Raw genomic sequence first — 14,715 nt, 5'->3', positions numbered from 1 at the left:
AAAACTCAATGCATATTCCACAAAAATGTTCATAACAGCTTTATTCATAAAAGCCAAAGTAAAAACAAATGTTCATTAATAAGAAAATGATATACTGTGGAATATCCATACACTGGAAATCTACTTAGCAATAAAAGAATTATAGATAACATGCAACGTGGATGAATCTCAACAACGTGGTAAGCAAGAGTAGCCAACCACAAGCAACAGCTTTCTGTAGGATCCCACTTATATAAACTCCCAGAACAGCGTTCATCTATACTGTGGCAGTGGGGTGTGTTGGCGGGGCAGTACGGAGAAAATGTTGTTTGGGCAAGTGCTTGAAGGAACTTTGTTGTAACATGAAAGGGCCTTATGAGAAATGGGCCCTTACCAGACACTGAATCTGCTGACACCTTGACATTGGACTTAATCCTCACAGTTCTCTAGAATGTTTGTTGTTTATAAATGTTTTTTACAAGCCACCTAGTTTATGGTATTTGTGTTATAGCAGCCAGAACAGACCAAGACAGAAATTAAGGATCAGTAAATCTGACTACTAAAATTAAGAACATGTAAATCAGAAAATATGAAAAAATTGATAAGACAAGCCACAAATAGGAAGATACATGCAAAGCTTATGAGAACTGGCATCTAGTTATATAAAGAACTCCTATAAAAATCAATAAAAGACTGCCAGGTACGGTGGCTCACGCCTGTAATCCCAGCACTTTGGGAGGCCGAGGTGGGCGGATCACCTGAGGTCAGGAGTTCAAGACCAGCCCGGCCAATATGGCAAAACCCCGTCCTACTAAAAAAATATATATATACAAAAATTAACTGGGCATGGTGGTGTGAGCCTGTAATCCCAGCTACTTGGGAGGCTGAGGCTGGAGAATCACATGAACCCAGGAGGTGGAGGTGCAGTGAACCAAGATTGCACCACTGCACTATAGCCTAGGTGACAGAGTGAGACTCCATCTCAAAAAAACAAAAACAAAAAACCACACACACACACACACACACACACACACACACACACACACACACAAATAAAAGACCAATACCAAAATAGAAAACTGCTGAAAGATCTTAAACAGACCTTTCAAGAGAGAAAACCTAAATGGCCAACATAAAAAAAGATGTTTACTCCTACTGGATTCAATGAAAGGCAATTAAAACTAAAACGAGATACATTTCACAACCACCAGAATTGGCAACAATGAAAAATTTTGACAATATCAGATGGTGACATGGATGTAGAGCAACAGGCATCTTCATACATTGCTAGTGAGCATATATAAATGTAACCAGTTTGGAGGTTATCTATAACAAAGCTAAAGAGATGAGGGGCCGGGTACAGTAGCTCGCACTTGTAATCCCAGCACTTTGGGAGCCCAACATGGGAGGATCACTTGAGCACAGGAGTTCAAGACCAGCCTGGGCAACATAATGAGACCTTGTCTCTACAAAACAACAACAACAACAAAACAGAAATTAGCCAGGGGTGGTGGCATATGCCTGTAATCCCAACTACTTGGGAGGCTGAGGTGGGAAGACTGCCTGGGCCCAGGAGGTCAAGGATGCAGTGAGTTGGGATTACACCACTGGCCTTCAGCCCAGGAGACAGAACAAGATCCTGTCTAAACAAAAGAGAGAGAGCCTCAGTAATTTCACTGCTAGTACAAACTCTGTATTTTAGGGCATCAATCGTCACATAAGCACCAAGAGACTCATACAAGAATGCTTATGGCAGCAGGGTTTATAATAGCAAAAATCTGGAAATAACCCAAAGTACACTGAATAATCTGTGATATGTACAAATAGGATACTCTATAACAGAGCTACTCCCAAAACCATTAAGTAACGCTGCTGAGTTATGAAAGTACAAAAGTAAATATAGAATAATTCAATTTAAACAAAATCCAAAAGCATGTATTTGCAACAATATATAATTCAGAAACATACATACTGTAAAAGAAAAACGAAATTCAAGGCAATGGTTCCCACTGTAGTAGAAGGGAAGGAGGTGGCATATGAAGAGGCATATGAAAATTTCCAGTGGTCAGTGGGTGCATGGGTATCCACATTATCATTCTTTTGATACTTTAAATATTCTTATATTCTTTTGTATGTATGTGATGGTAAGTTTGATGTGTCAACTTGGCTAGACTATTAGTATCAGTTATTTAACCAAACCCTAATCTAGGTGTTGCCATGAAGATATTTTGTAGATGCGGTTAATATCTACAATCAGTAGATTGTACAATAGACCTGTACAATCAGGAGGCAGAGTTTGCAGTGAGCCGAGATCCTGCCACTGCACTCCAGCCTGGGCCACAGAGTGCAACTCCATCTCCAAAAAAAAAAAAAAAAAAAGTATTTATCTAACATATCATCACAAAGAATTTTAAAAAAATATTTTGACACTTTTGCAAAATATCAAAATTGTAGAAGGCTAGCTCTGCCACCTAGTGCCATAGAATGTTAGAACACAATTGCTCCCATGTTCTTAAGGAAAATAGGAAACAGTTATGACTCATAATAATTGTAAACATGGTACCCTCATTTTATTCTGCCTTCTTTCATTCACAGGTGAGGAAAGTTATGTATTTATTACAAGAGTAACGAATGAACGTGGCTACAATTACCATACTTAGAGAACTTTAAAGGAAACCAAAAATATCCTAAAATATACTTCTTTGACATATTTTGAGATGGCTATTCAGAGGGCCTACAGACAGAAATAGCCCTGAAAAGTTGCCTTTTGTAGAGAAGATTCGCATTTGTAGAATCTACATTGGTGAAATGAACAGCTAGGCTTTCTCTGAGCATCCTCTCCCTTGTCCAGATCTAGGAAAGATTAACTCAACCATAGGCTACCCCAACTACTCTTTCTGAGGGTAGCTCTGAGATTATCTGAGATATTTCCTTGAGGTATCTGTCTTTGCTTAATATGTTTTTCTCCCTTTGCTCTCCCATAACCTGTAACGCCACCTCTCCCAGAGCTCAGGGAAACTTGGTCTCAGGACTTTGTTCTCTGGGCTCATCCATTTTCCCTGAAAATCACTTACTCTTATGTACCTCCTCCCCAAAAACTCTCCTCTCCCCAGTGAAGAAGATATTTAAGCATCAACCATTTGGCCCTGCTTTGAGTTTATACTTTGTATGACTCCTATGCACACGTAATAAATCTGCTATGCTTTTCTCTCATTAACCTGTCTTTTGTTATAAGGCTGCCAGCCTTGACCCTTTAAGAAGAGCTCACTCCCCCTTTCTGCCCCTACAACTAAATTCAGAGTTGTTACAAGTTTTAATAAAATCTTGGTATCCTTTGTAGAATATCCTGTATCACCCTTCTAATTTCCAACTACCTTTGAAATCCATGCTCTATTTCTTTTGCTGTATTTATTATCTATGTCACACAATAACTGTTCAGTTAACAATGTGGCAACATCACATATACCATTCTCTTAAAAATAAAGTCTTATTCTTCACATGGTTCACTTTGGAAGTGAAGTAGTATTCTCCTACTTAATCCTTATGGCTTTCCTCATCACCTGCAGAATAGTCCAGTATTTTATAAATATCATACTTTACCATAATCCAATCTTTTTCTACTTATTCAGTAAAACAGATCACATAATTCAGTTACTCAGAGAGTAGGAGGAAGAATATAAAAGAAAGGGTAGGAAAACAGGAAGAATAAAGAAAAAGGCAGAGAAAGTAGGCAACCAATTTTAAAAATTGACTTATATAAATGAACCTTATTTTTCCAGTATCAGTAAACAGTGAATAAAGCATCATGAATATTTATTCACTTACAAACATTTATGAATGGTTGAACTCAAAAATAAAAACACAAGTTTTTCTTACCTTAGCAGTTTTAATATAGTGGCTCAAAACTTCTGCTCTAATTTTTAATGTTTGAGCATGAAGAATCTCTCTAACAACCCAAAAGCTTACCTGTAAATAAAAATTTTAGATAACTATCACTATGATTTTTAATTTGTAAGGTTTTTTTTGCTGTATTCTAAAAATTTTTGGCAGAATTAGGTAGGCTCTAAAATTAAACATTGTAAAAGATGCTACTTATAGCAGGTTCTTCTGTGGCTGTGTAATTCTACATGACCGTTTATTTAGATTGAGTAGAATCATAAGTGAAGATTCCCAAGTAGGGTTTTCTTGGTGTAAATAAAACAAAATATCAAAAGAAAAAAATATATATCTAAGTTAACATTCTAACATTAAAACTGCATTTCAAAAATTTTGTAATGCTTTCAAATAAAACCATCTTGATTTAAAAAATAATTAAAACTAATTTATTAGAAGGCAGATTAGATATAATATTAAAATACTCTACTCTGAACAGTTTGCTTATTATATGATACAATATGTCCACGTAATACACTTTAATTCATGTACTATGAAAACAAAGTCAAAGCACTGTAAGTTGGTTCACTTATACAAATCTAAATACAGAATATAGTTCGAAATTATTGTGCAAAAAATAATGCCACCGCCTCATATTTCTTCACATTTTTAATGAGAAATATTTCAGATTTTACTTGCAATTTTCATCTGTAAACAAATGTCATTATGTATTTTACATATATTTTACAAATATATATGTAAATATAAAGTATACATATTTTACAAAGTCACCTTAATACTTGTTACTGTACTTAGGCTACTAATAGTAATAATCCTCCCCAATTCTAACAAGGTTTACTCTGGAAAAAAAAAAAAAAAAGTTATGCTATGGGAATCTTAATAACCTTAGCAAATATCAACTATTCAAATCTATTCAAATCTCAAATCTATTCAAATATCAAATATATTCAAATATCAACTATTCAAATTTAGATTTGAATATCAACTATTCAAATTCAAATCTAAAGCGCATGTTCACCAACTTTAATTTAACTTTAATTAAGTTCACCAACTTAATTAAATTTAACATCAGGCAAATTTTAAGACAAATATTATGGTGATTTGTTTTGTTCTGGAGACAGAGTCTTGTTCTGTTGCCCAGGCTGGAGTGTAGTGGGGTGATCTCGGCTAACTGCAACCTTTGCCTCCCAGGCTCAAGTGATTCTCCTGCTTTAGCCTCCTAAGTAGCTGAGACCACAGGTGTGAGCCACCATGCCCAGCCAATTTCTGTATTTTTTTTACTTGAGACAGGGTTTTGCCATGTTGCCCAAGCTGGTCTCAAACTCCTAAGCTCAAGTGATCCACCAGCCTCTGCCTCCCAAAGTGCTGGGATTACAGGCATGAGCCACTACACCTGGCCAACATGATTTGTTGTTTTTTTGTTTTGTTTTGTTTTTTAAGACGAGGTCTCAGTATGTTGTCCAAGCTGGTCTTGAACTCTTGGGCTCAAGTTCTCCTGTCTCAGCCCCCCAGCAGCTGGAACTACAGGCACTTGCCACTGCACCTGGCTTAGACAATTTGTCTATGGTGCTTTTAAGCATACATTCTTTGTCACTCTCTCATCCAAAGTTAGGACGTGTATCACTTCTTACTGAATCTGGGCAAGCTTGTGACTGCTTTGATGAAGAAAGTATTAGTGAAAGTGACACTGACTTCCAGGACGAGGTCATAAAAGACCATGCAGCTTCCTGCCTTGATTGCTGGAACATTCTCTTGGAGAGCCCTAAGCTACTATGTAATAAATCCAGCCACCCTGAGACCCCTATACTGGAAGTCTAAGTGTACATGCTCCCCAAATGACAGTCTGTTAAAGCCAACCACATTTAAGAACGCTGACCCAGAGTAACTAACACCAAGACACGGTTTCATAAAATTACTGGACTCATAAGAAAAAATATTTTTGCTATAAGCCCCTAAAATTGCTGGGTTACATATCACAAACTTCTTTTTTTAAAAATGTATTTCTGAACGGGAAGAAAAATAAAGGATTTCTTTTAGAGATCAAAAAATAAGGAAATAAAAGCAAAGCAGTGGTTATAAGAGTGGGTACTGTAGCTGCCCGTGGAGGATTTCCTATCTCAGTGACATAGGGGCTTGGGACTTAATGCTCCTTCAAAGACATAATACAAGGCCTCACACCTCTCCACTCCTCCGTTTCTATCTAATGCTACTCAAAGGTCTATAATCTCAGTGAAAAGGTAGACTAAAACAATTCACTTATTTTTCAATTCCCTTGAAAAAGGGAGACAACATACAAGTGCATCTATAATAATGTAGGCTCTGGGTGGTCAAGGAGAAAAAAAGAAAAACTCTTTCATAAGAATTTGTAGACTGGGCATGGTGGCTTATGCTTACAATCACAGTGCCTTGAGAGGCTGAGGCAGGAGGATCGCTTGAGGCCAGGAGTTCGAGACCAGCTTGGGCAACATAGTGAGACCTCATCTCCACAAAATAATCTTTTTAAATTAGTCTGGCATGGTGGTGCATGCCTGTAGTCCTAGCTCCCTGAGAGGCTGAGTCAGGAGGACTGGTTGAGCCCAAGAATTTGAGGTTGCAGTGAGCTATGACTGCACCACTGTACTCCAGTTTGGGTGACAGATAGAAGCCCTGTCTCTAAAAAAAGAAAAAATTAATTTAACTTTAAAAGAAGAATTTGTTAACTATAGGCTGCCTTTAACTGGATTTGGTATCTAAATTTTTACTACAGAGAAGTACAAAGATGCCCCAAGCACAACAATAAACATAAAAAAACAGTCTCAGGTCTGCGACAGCCCTGGTTATGAGCAAAAGCAAACAAAGAGCCTCTTAGAATATGTATTCCCTCAATTGAGGCAGCAGCAAAATTCTCATGGATAAAGCTTAAACAGACACGAGCTTTCAAGCCAAAGATACAAAATTCATTATATATCTTTGAAAAAACCACTTTAAGAATGAGCAGAAATATAGCAGTATCCCAAGAAGTTCCAATAATAACACAGAAACTACATTGAAAATTTATAAATTTTAAAAATAAAATAAAAATAAGAAAAGAGCATGGCTGGTGTAAAAGCATACAGATTTGAAACAGATAAAACACACCTAAAGACAATCAGTGAACTGAAATGTAGATCTAAGGAAATCACTCAGAATGGAGGACAAAAACAAAGAAAATATGTAAGGTAAGAGACAAGGAGGAAAGAACGTCAAGTTCCAATAAATTTTCAACAGGAATTACAGAGAAAAAAAAACCAGAGATCATGCACAGAGACAATACTTGAGAGATACTGGCTGAAAATATTCCAGAACTGATGTAAAAAGTTAAATTATTTCTTAAGGAAAAAGTATATCTTGAGGAACTAAATTTCAGATACAGCATCAAAATTTATAAACTCACATGATTGAATCTTCTTGTGAAGGCAACTGCATTTGGTGCAGAACTGTACTTTTCTTTTTTATTCCATCCACAACTTGAAAGCTCCTGGAAAATTAAGGTGAAAATTAAATATTAGTAATAGTCCAGTTTTCTTGCCAGATTAAGGCTTTCAAAACATTAAAGACAGTTTGTGTTCTTTTCTAGAATCACTTTATTTAATGGGAACATACATAATATTATATCCATTCAGTTAAATCACAGAAGCAAATTTGATTAGCAGGACGTAAGAGAGCACAATGACTGAAAACATAGGCAAATTTACATTCCACAGGCAGAATACTGGCGGATTCTTCTCTGAAAAGATTTGAATCCCAAGAGGAAAAGATTCACAGATGAAGATGAGCATCCCACAACATACAGTGAAAACTACTAGTTGTCAAGCTCTATTCAGTCGCCCAGAGCTCCCAATCAGTTTTCTAGTATCTCACTCTTTGAGCTAACAGTCAATCACTCCAAACATTTGAAGAAACCTTTAATAAAACGGATCATGATCCCCCAAAGTGCCTGTTGACAGAATACGAAGGGCCCACAAACTTGTATAAAAAAATTAAAATTCATTTTACACTAACCTCTAACTGAAATAAGACAGTTCTTTTAGTTATAAATGTAGGCTACAGATTACAGTGGTATTGGCAATGCATGTGATGTAGTTACCAATCAAAATCACTGCTATTTTCGTATCACATTACAGTTGATGCAGATATCTTAAAAATACAATTTACACTCATCACTACTTCAAAGTTATGGTAGTTGTTTTATTTGAGACAGGGTCTTCCTCTGTTGCCCAGACTGGAGTATATTGGTAGGATTACAGTTCGCTACAGCTTCGATCTCTCTGGCTCAAGCAATTCTTCCACCTCAGCCTTCCAAGTAGCTGGGGCTAAATGTGTGTACCACCATACTCGATTAATTTTGTTTTTATTTTTGTAGAGACAGGGTCTCACTACGTTGGCCAGACTGGTTTGGAAGTCCTATGCTGAAGCAATTCTCCTGCCTCAGCCTCTCAAAGTACTGATTACAGGCATGAATCATCACACCCAGATATGGTAGTATTTAAGACTGGCCTCTAGATTTTACTACATTAACAAAGAAGCACATGCATTGCTGTATAACAGCTTTAAAAAATATTTTGATGAGTATATTTTAATAGAACTGATTTCCTTTTAAAGAAGGGCTAGCGTTTCATAGGCTTCAGTCTGCCGGATGGGCCCAAGGTCCGAAACAGGTTAACAAACCTCTATAATACAACAATAGCCACGGAGAGAGAGAAACCACAAGAAAAAAGAAAAAGAACTCTGAGGAAATAGAGTTAGGGCAGAAAACAGAAGTCGAGTTAGGGCAGGGAACAAAGAAAACTGAGAAAAGAAGCCAAAACCATATAATTATTATTTTTTAATATATGAAAAAAGACATTGTACCCATTAAGCAAAAACAGGAGGATATATAAAAAGAAATATACAGAGAACAAAATAGAGCTTTTAGAAATAAAAAATACAGGATAAATTTGAAAGTCAGTAGAAGAGTTGTGAAATAAAGGTGACTAAATCTTTTAAACAAAAAGTTAATGATAGCAGTAAAATGTTTTTATGCTAATTTGAAGACTGTAAGAGTCAACATCTAAATAACAGGAATTTTAAGAGGAAACAGAGAAAACTGAGCAGAGATTCAAACACAAAACAACAAAAATAGCACATATAGGAAAAAAGGTATCAGAAGGCATCAGATGTCTTAATAGCAGCACTGGAAGTTAAAAGACAACTGAAGCAACGCCTTCAATTTTGAAGAATTCAATTTTCTAGAATTCTATATCCAACACGAATATCAATTAAGTTTGACAGTAGACTACAGAAATTTTTAGACATGAACATCTCAGAGAATGTGCCTTCTATGTACCTACTCTCAGAGAACTAGTAGAGTATGTGTTCTATCATAACAAACTAGCAAAGAAAAAGGAAGATATGAGACCCAGGAAACTGAAGAGCCAATATAGAAAAAAAAAAATATTGGGAATCCTCTGATTAACAGCAATGGGAGATCCTGGGGCAAAGCTACAAGCAGACCTTTAAGAAGAAGAGTGAAGAAAGGAGCAAGAAGATAGAAATTCCACCAGACATCTGTCTCTGAAAGTGAAAAAAAAAAAAAAATTCCTTATGTGTTTGGAAATATTAAGAAGAGACATTCAGTACATTCACTTGTGGCAAAAATTTAGTGATGGATACGAAGAAAACTAAAGTACATTTTAGCTCAAAGAAAACTTGAGTAAATCATCACAGTTTAATTGTAAAGAATATAGTTAGTTAAAACTATGATATAACTGTATGCGCAAAAGAAGGAGAAGTGAATTATATAAATGGGGAGGAGAGAATATAAGACAGTGAAATCATCTTCTATAGTAAAGAGTCAATGTATCATACTTAAAATAGAAAAATCAAGGAAAAGTAAAGATTTAGATATATTATGTGAAAAACAGACATAAATTCCTCAGAGGAGAAACAGCTAAGAGATCTGGATGGGAGTGGGGCTCCAGGATCGAGGTTGGAAAGATGAGAATAACTGAGTTAGGGTTTTGCTATATTTTGTTCTCTTATGCAAATATTTGACTTCTTAAACATGGTACATGCCTAACTTCAATAAAATCTTAACATAGAAACCAAAAACAAACAAAAGAAAAAACAAAAAACAAATAGATTGAGTCAGGGGAAGATTGAGGAAACAGTTAAGATGATACTATGGTCCTTCAAGAAAAAGGTAATGTTCCTCAACCAGGGCACTGTCAGTGGATATGGAAAAAAATGATAGCGATTCAAGACATTCTGGAGGCAGACAGGACTTCGTCAAGAATTGGACTCATGTGATGTAAGCTAAAAACGAAGTCTGCAGAAGTACTAAGATTTCAGGTTTCTTCCTTGAGCAACTGAGATAGGGAATACTGAGAGGAGAGATGACAATTATTTCTACATAGTAGATAAGGAGCGACTGCTCTGGAGATAAAAACTGCCTTTTTAAATCTTAAAATTAGATCGTATCTTTCAAGCTTGAAATTTCTGAAAGAAATAATGAAATGATAAAAAGAATTCTATAGTAAAAATAAAAATTTCTGGATATTCAATTAGCCTAGCTATATGATCATTTTATGTTATCTCCCTGTAAAAGAAGAAAACAATTGGTAGTCAAAATTATATTCACACAAAAAGGATATGATGACAATGATACTGAAAACATCAAACTGCTAGAAACATTTTTGTTCTTTCCAAAATCGCAGCTTACACACACAACTACATAAAGATGTCATATTTTAGGATAAATGTCCTAAGATGAAATCCCTAAATAACTGAATCTGTTTTTAGCCAATTACTATAGTTACGAAATTTATATTAATGCTATAATCAAAGTGTCTATCAAATTAAACTTATCAAACCACTTGAAGTAGCCGTTTGACAAAGAAGTCAAACTCAATTATAGACCTTTACACAAAAGGCTAATTTCATTTTCCTATTGTAAGTAATGCTATAATTACAATTAATATCCTTGCACCTTTTCTGACATTTCTGATCATGTCTCAAAAATATAGTCCTAAAAGAAATCACGAGGTCAAAGCGTATGAACCTTTTCAAGGCTTTGCTACCTGTCAAACTGCCCTCCTGAAACACTGAATCATTTACACTCCCACGGAAATGAATGTAAGTTTCACAACAGTCTTATCAAAATGAGGTATTTAGTTGACCCTTGAACAACATGGGTTTGAGCTGTGTGGGTCCACTCACACATAGATTTTTTTCAAAAAATATTTTGGAAATTTTGTCTTGAAAACTTGCAACAATTTGAAAAAAACTTGCAGACAAACCGCATGGCTTGGAAATATCGAAAAATTAAGAAAAAGCTAGGGATGGCATGAATGTATAAAATACTAGTCTATTGTATCATTTACTGCCATAAAATACACACAGATGTATTATAAAAAGTTAACATTTATCAAAATTTATGCACACCAACAGACCTTACATGCTGCCATATGCAGTCCAGAGAAATGTAACATACACAAAGGTGCAATATTAAACCATAACTGCATAAAACTAACTGTAGTACATACTGTTCTACTATAATAATTTTGTAACCACCTCATGTTGCTCTTATAGTGAGTTCAAGTGTTGAGAGTATTCCCTTAAAACACCCTGTGATGACACTACTCATATCCACATGAGCAGTTCCTATTGCCAGTACATTTTGTTATCACAGTAAAATGTGATCTCTCACAGTCTTCATGTTATTTTTCATCATGTTTAGTGCAATATCCTAAACCTTGAATAACACCACGGGACCCATAAGAAGTACCACTAGAGATGCTGGAAGTGTTCCTAAGAAGCAAAGGAAAGTCATGACATTACGAGAACAAGTTGAATTGCTTGATATGTACATAAACTGAGGTCCTGCTGCCATTTCAGTCAATACATCTTATAAACAGACTATGTAAACTTATGATATACAATACAGTACTGTAAATGTATTTTTCCTAATAACATTTTCTTTTTTCTAGCTTACTTTAAGATTATATAATACATATAACATACAAAATATGTGTTAATCGACTGTTTATGTTATCAATAAGGCTTCCAGTCAATGGTAGGCTAGGAGTGGCTGAGTTTTATGTGCAAATTTTCGACTTCTGGGAGGTTGGTGTTTCTAACTCCAGAGACATTGAAGGGTAAAGTGTAGTTCTGATTATTGTTGTATTAGATAGGCTAGTGATGTAACATTGTTTCATGAATCAGTTTCAGAACTGATTCATTCTGTATCAGAAATGTTTTCTGATACAGAAACTACCATCTATTATGAGGTTCAAAAACACCTTGTCTTGTTTCTAATTATAAGCTTCTTTAGAATGGAAGGCTTCAAATGGAATTTTAACCCAGCTGCTTCCAAAGAATTTGACTACACACCTCTCCCTCCCTCCCTCCCTTCTACCCATCAAGTCATCTTTTGTTAATTCCTCTGGTGTGGTGTTTATCAGCTCTTGAATTTTTCCAAGATCCGTATCTTGAAACTTGTAGCTCCCTACCTTCTTTGCTATATCCACAATCTCTTTCATGATTTCCTTTCAGTCACCTTCCAACAGTTTTCTTCAAATGACAAAGCATTTATTCCATTAAATTAATGATGCAGAAATGTTCTAAGAATTGGATGGGCTTTCCAAAACCTCTTGGCATTTATTTGAAGAGTCAGAAAAGTATTACAAAATTTTTTAATGTAAAAATGAAGCCACAATCCACCATACTTTTGTCTGGCTTCCTTATTTATCATGATAAATTATAATGATGAAATAGGATCAAATGGGTTGATATGTATAAAGCCTTTAGATTGGCACATAATAATCTCTGTATTAGTGTTAACTATTATTATTATTATTATTGCTACTATTAAGACATCTGTTTTCAGGATTGGAAGGACTTTTAAAACATAGTAGATTAAATTACATAGCAAAGTATACGTACTGGCTACCTTAAAAAAATAAACAACAAAAAAGACCCACATATACACATAAAGAAGATTGGGAAGGCTGGGCACAGTGGCCCACGCCTGTAATCCTAACACTTTGGGAGGCTGAGGTGGGTGGATCACTTGAGGTCAGGAGTTCAAGACCAGCCTGACCAACATGGTAAATCCCATCTCTACTAAAAATACAAAAATTAGCTGGGCTCAGTGGCACATGCCTGTAACTCAGCTACTTGGGAGGCTAAGGCAGGAGAATCACTTGAACCCAGGAGGTGGAGGTTAAAGATTGGGAAGATGTTTATATACGTTTTCTTTGGGGTTTATAGGTGATTCACAGCCCCCTCTCCACCCTTATTTTCTCTCTACTTCACATCAAACAACTTTAGTCTCAAATTGGGGAAATTAAGTCAACCATATATAATAAGAGTAGTAAATACAGTTGACCCTCAAACAACTCAGGGGTTAGGGGCACTGACCCTCCAAGCAGTTGAAAACCCATATCTAACTTTTAAAATTATGCACATATAACATTTGACTCCCCCAAAACCACTAATAGCCTACTGTTGACCAGTCTTACTGAAAACATCAACAGGTGATTAACACGTATTTTGCATGTGATATGTATAACACACTATATTTTTACAATAAAGTAAGCTAGAGAAAATAAAATGTTATTAAGAAAATCATAAGGAAGAGAATTTACTATTAAGTGGAAGTGGATCATCATTAAGGTCTTTATTATTGCATCTTCATGGTATATAGGCTGAAGGGGTTGGTCTTGTTGTTTCAGTGGTGGCAGAGGTGAAAAGAAGGCCAGAAAGGCAGGGACGCTTGGCATAACTTTACAAAAACATATGTAATTTAGGTCTGACTTTTTTTGCTTTTTCTATTTCTCTAAAGATGTTCCCATATGGTACCGTACAATCTTTCTTCCGCAGTTTCCTTTAGTTTCAGTGCCCGTATCATAGAAGGGTCCATGTTGTTAAAGAAGTCAAACGCAGTCTTGAATCACTGGAACTCTTCTGCTGGACTGTCTAATGTCAGTTTGTTTTCTGGTGCTGCTTTTTCTACATCTTCCTCATCATCTGGCACTGGTTCGAAGTGTTCATCTCCATCAAGTCATCTTTTGTTAATTCCTCTGGTATGGTCTTTATTAGCTCTTGAATTTCTCCAAGATCCATATCTTGAAACTCTCAGCTCCCTACATTTTTTTGCCATATCTACAATCTCTTTCATGATTTCTTTGACTGGCTCTATCATAAAACCAGTGAATTCACATGTAACATCTAGACATAGTTTTCTCCAGCTATTTATTGTTTTGGGCTTCATGGCTTTTTCTTTAACAATGATGGCATCTTCAATAGTGCAATCCTTTTAGACTTTGATGATGTTCTATAACGGTTTTCTTCCATATCACTGACAATCCTTTTCATAAAGTATTGTGTGTAATGAGCCTTTGGTGTTGAACTCATGGGGCTCTGGGTGGTCAGGGGCCTTGTTCAGAATCAAAAGAACTTTAAAAGGCAGTCCCTTACTAGCAAGGTTCTTCCTGGCTTCAGAGACAAAGCATCAATGGAACCAATCCAGAAAAGGGGTTCTCATTTTCCAGGCTTTCTTATTGCACATCCAAAGACTGGCAGCTGGTGTTTACCTTTTCCCTTCAAGACTCAGGGTTTAGCAGCTTTATAGGTAAGGGCAGTCCTGATCATAAACCCAACTGCAATTGCACAAAACAGTAGAGTTAGCCTATCCCCATCTGCCTTAAATTGTGGTGCTTGCCTCTCTTTCTTGCTAATATATGTCCTTTGTGGCATTTTTTTTTTCCAGAGTAGGGCACTTTCATCTGTATTAAAAACTTGTTTGGACTGGGCGCAGTGGCTTGTAATCCCAGCACTTAAGGA

At 35.9% G+C, this 14,715-nt stretch overlaps 1 protein-coding gene across 3 annotated transcripts in view; it reads right to left on the bottom strand.

Moving 5' to 3' along the window:
- Positions 1 to 14,715, bottom strand: part of LOC105484494 (Ral GEF with PH domain and SH3 binding motif 2) — a 179,705-nt gene that overhangs the window by 98,920 nt on the left and 66,070 nt on the right. For all 3 annotated transcript variants that reach the window (XM_011746173.3, XM_011746176.2, XM_011746175.2), the window contains exons 5-6: positions 7,286 to 7,369; positions 3,856 to 3,945 (exon numbers count right to left, since the gene is read on the bottom strand). In XM_011746173.3, the coding sequence (XP_011744475.1) occupies positions 3,856 to 3,945; positions 7,286 to 7,369 (174 nt within the window). The remainder of the gene's footprint in view (positions 1 to 3,855; positions 3,946 to 7,285; positions 7,370 to 14,715) is intronic.

Source organism: Macaca nemestrina, chromosome 1, assembly GCF_043159975.1.
Source record: "Macaca nemestrina isolate mMacNem1 chromosome 1, mMacNem.hap1, whole genome shotgun sequence".
Lineage (NCBI taxonomy): Eukaryota > Metazoa > Chordata > Mammalia > Primates > Cercopithecidae > Macaca > Macaca nemestrina.
Note: the sequence above shows the minus strand (reverse complement) of the source record. Positions and strands in the feature narration are given on the sequence as shown.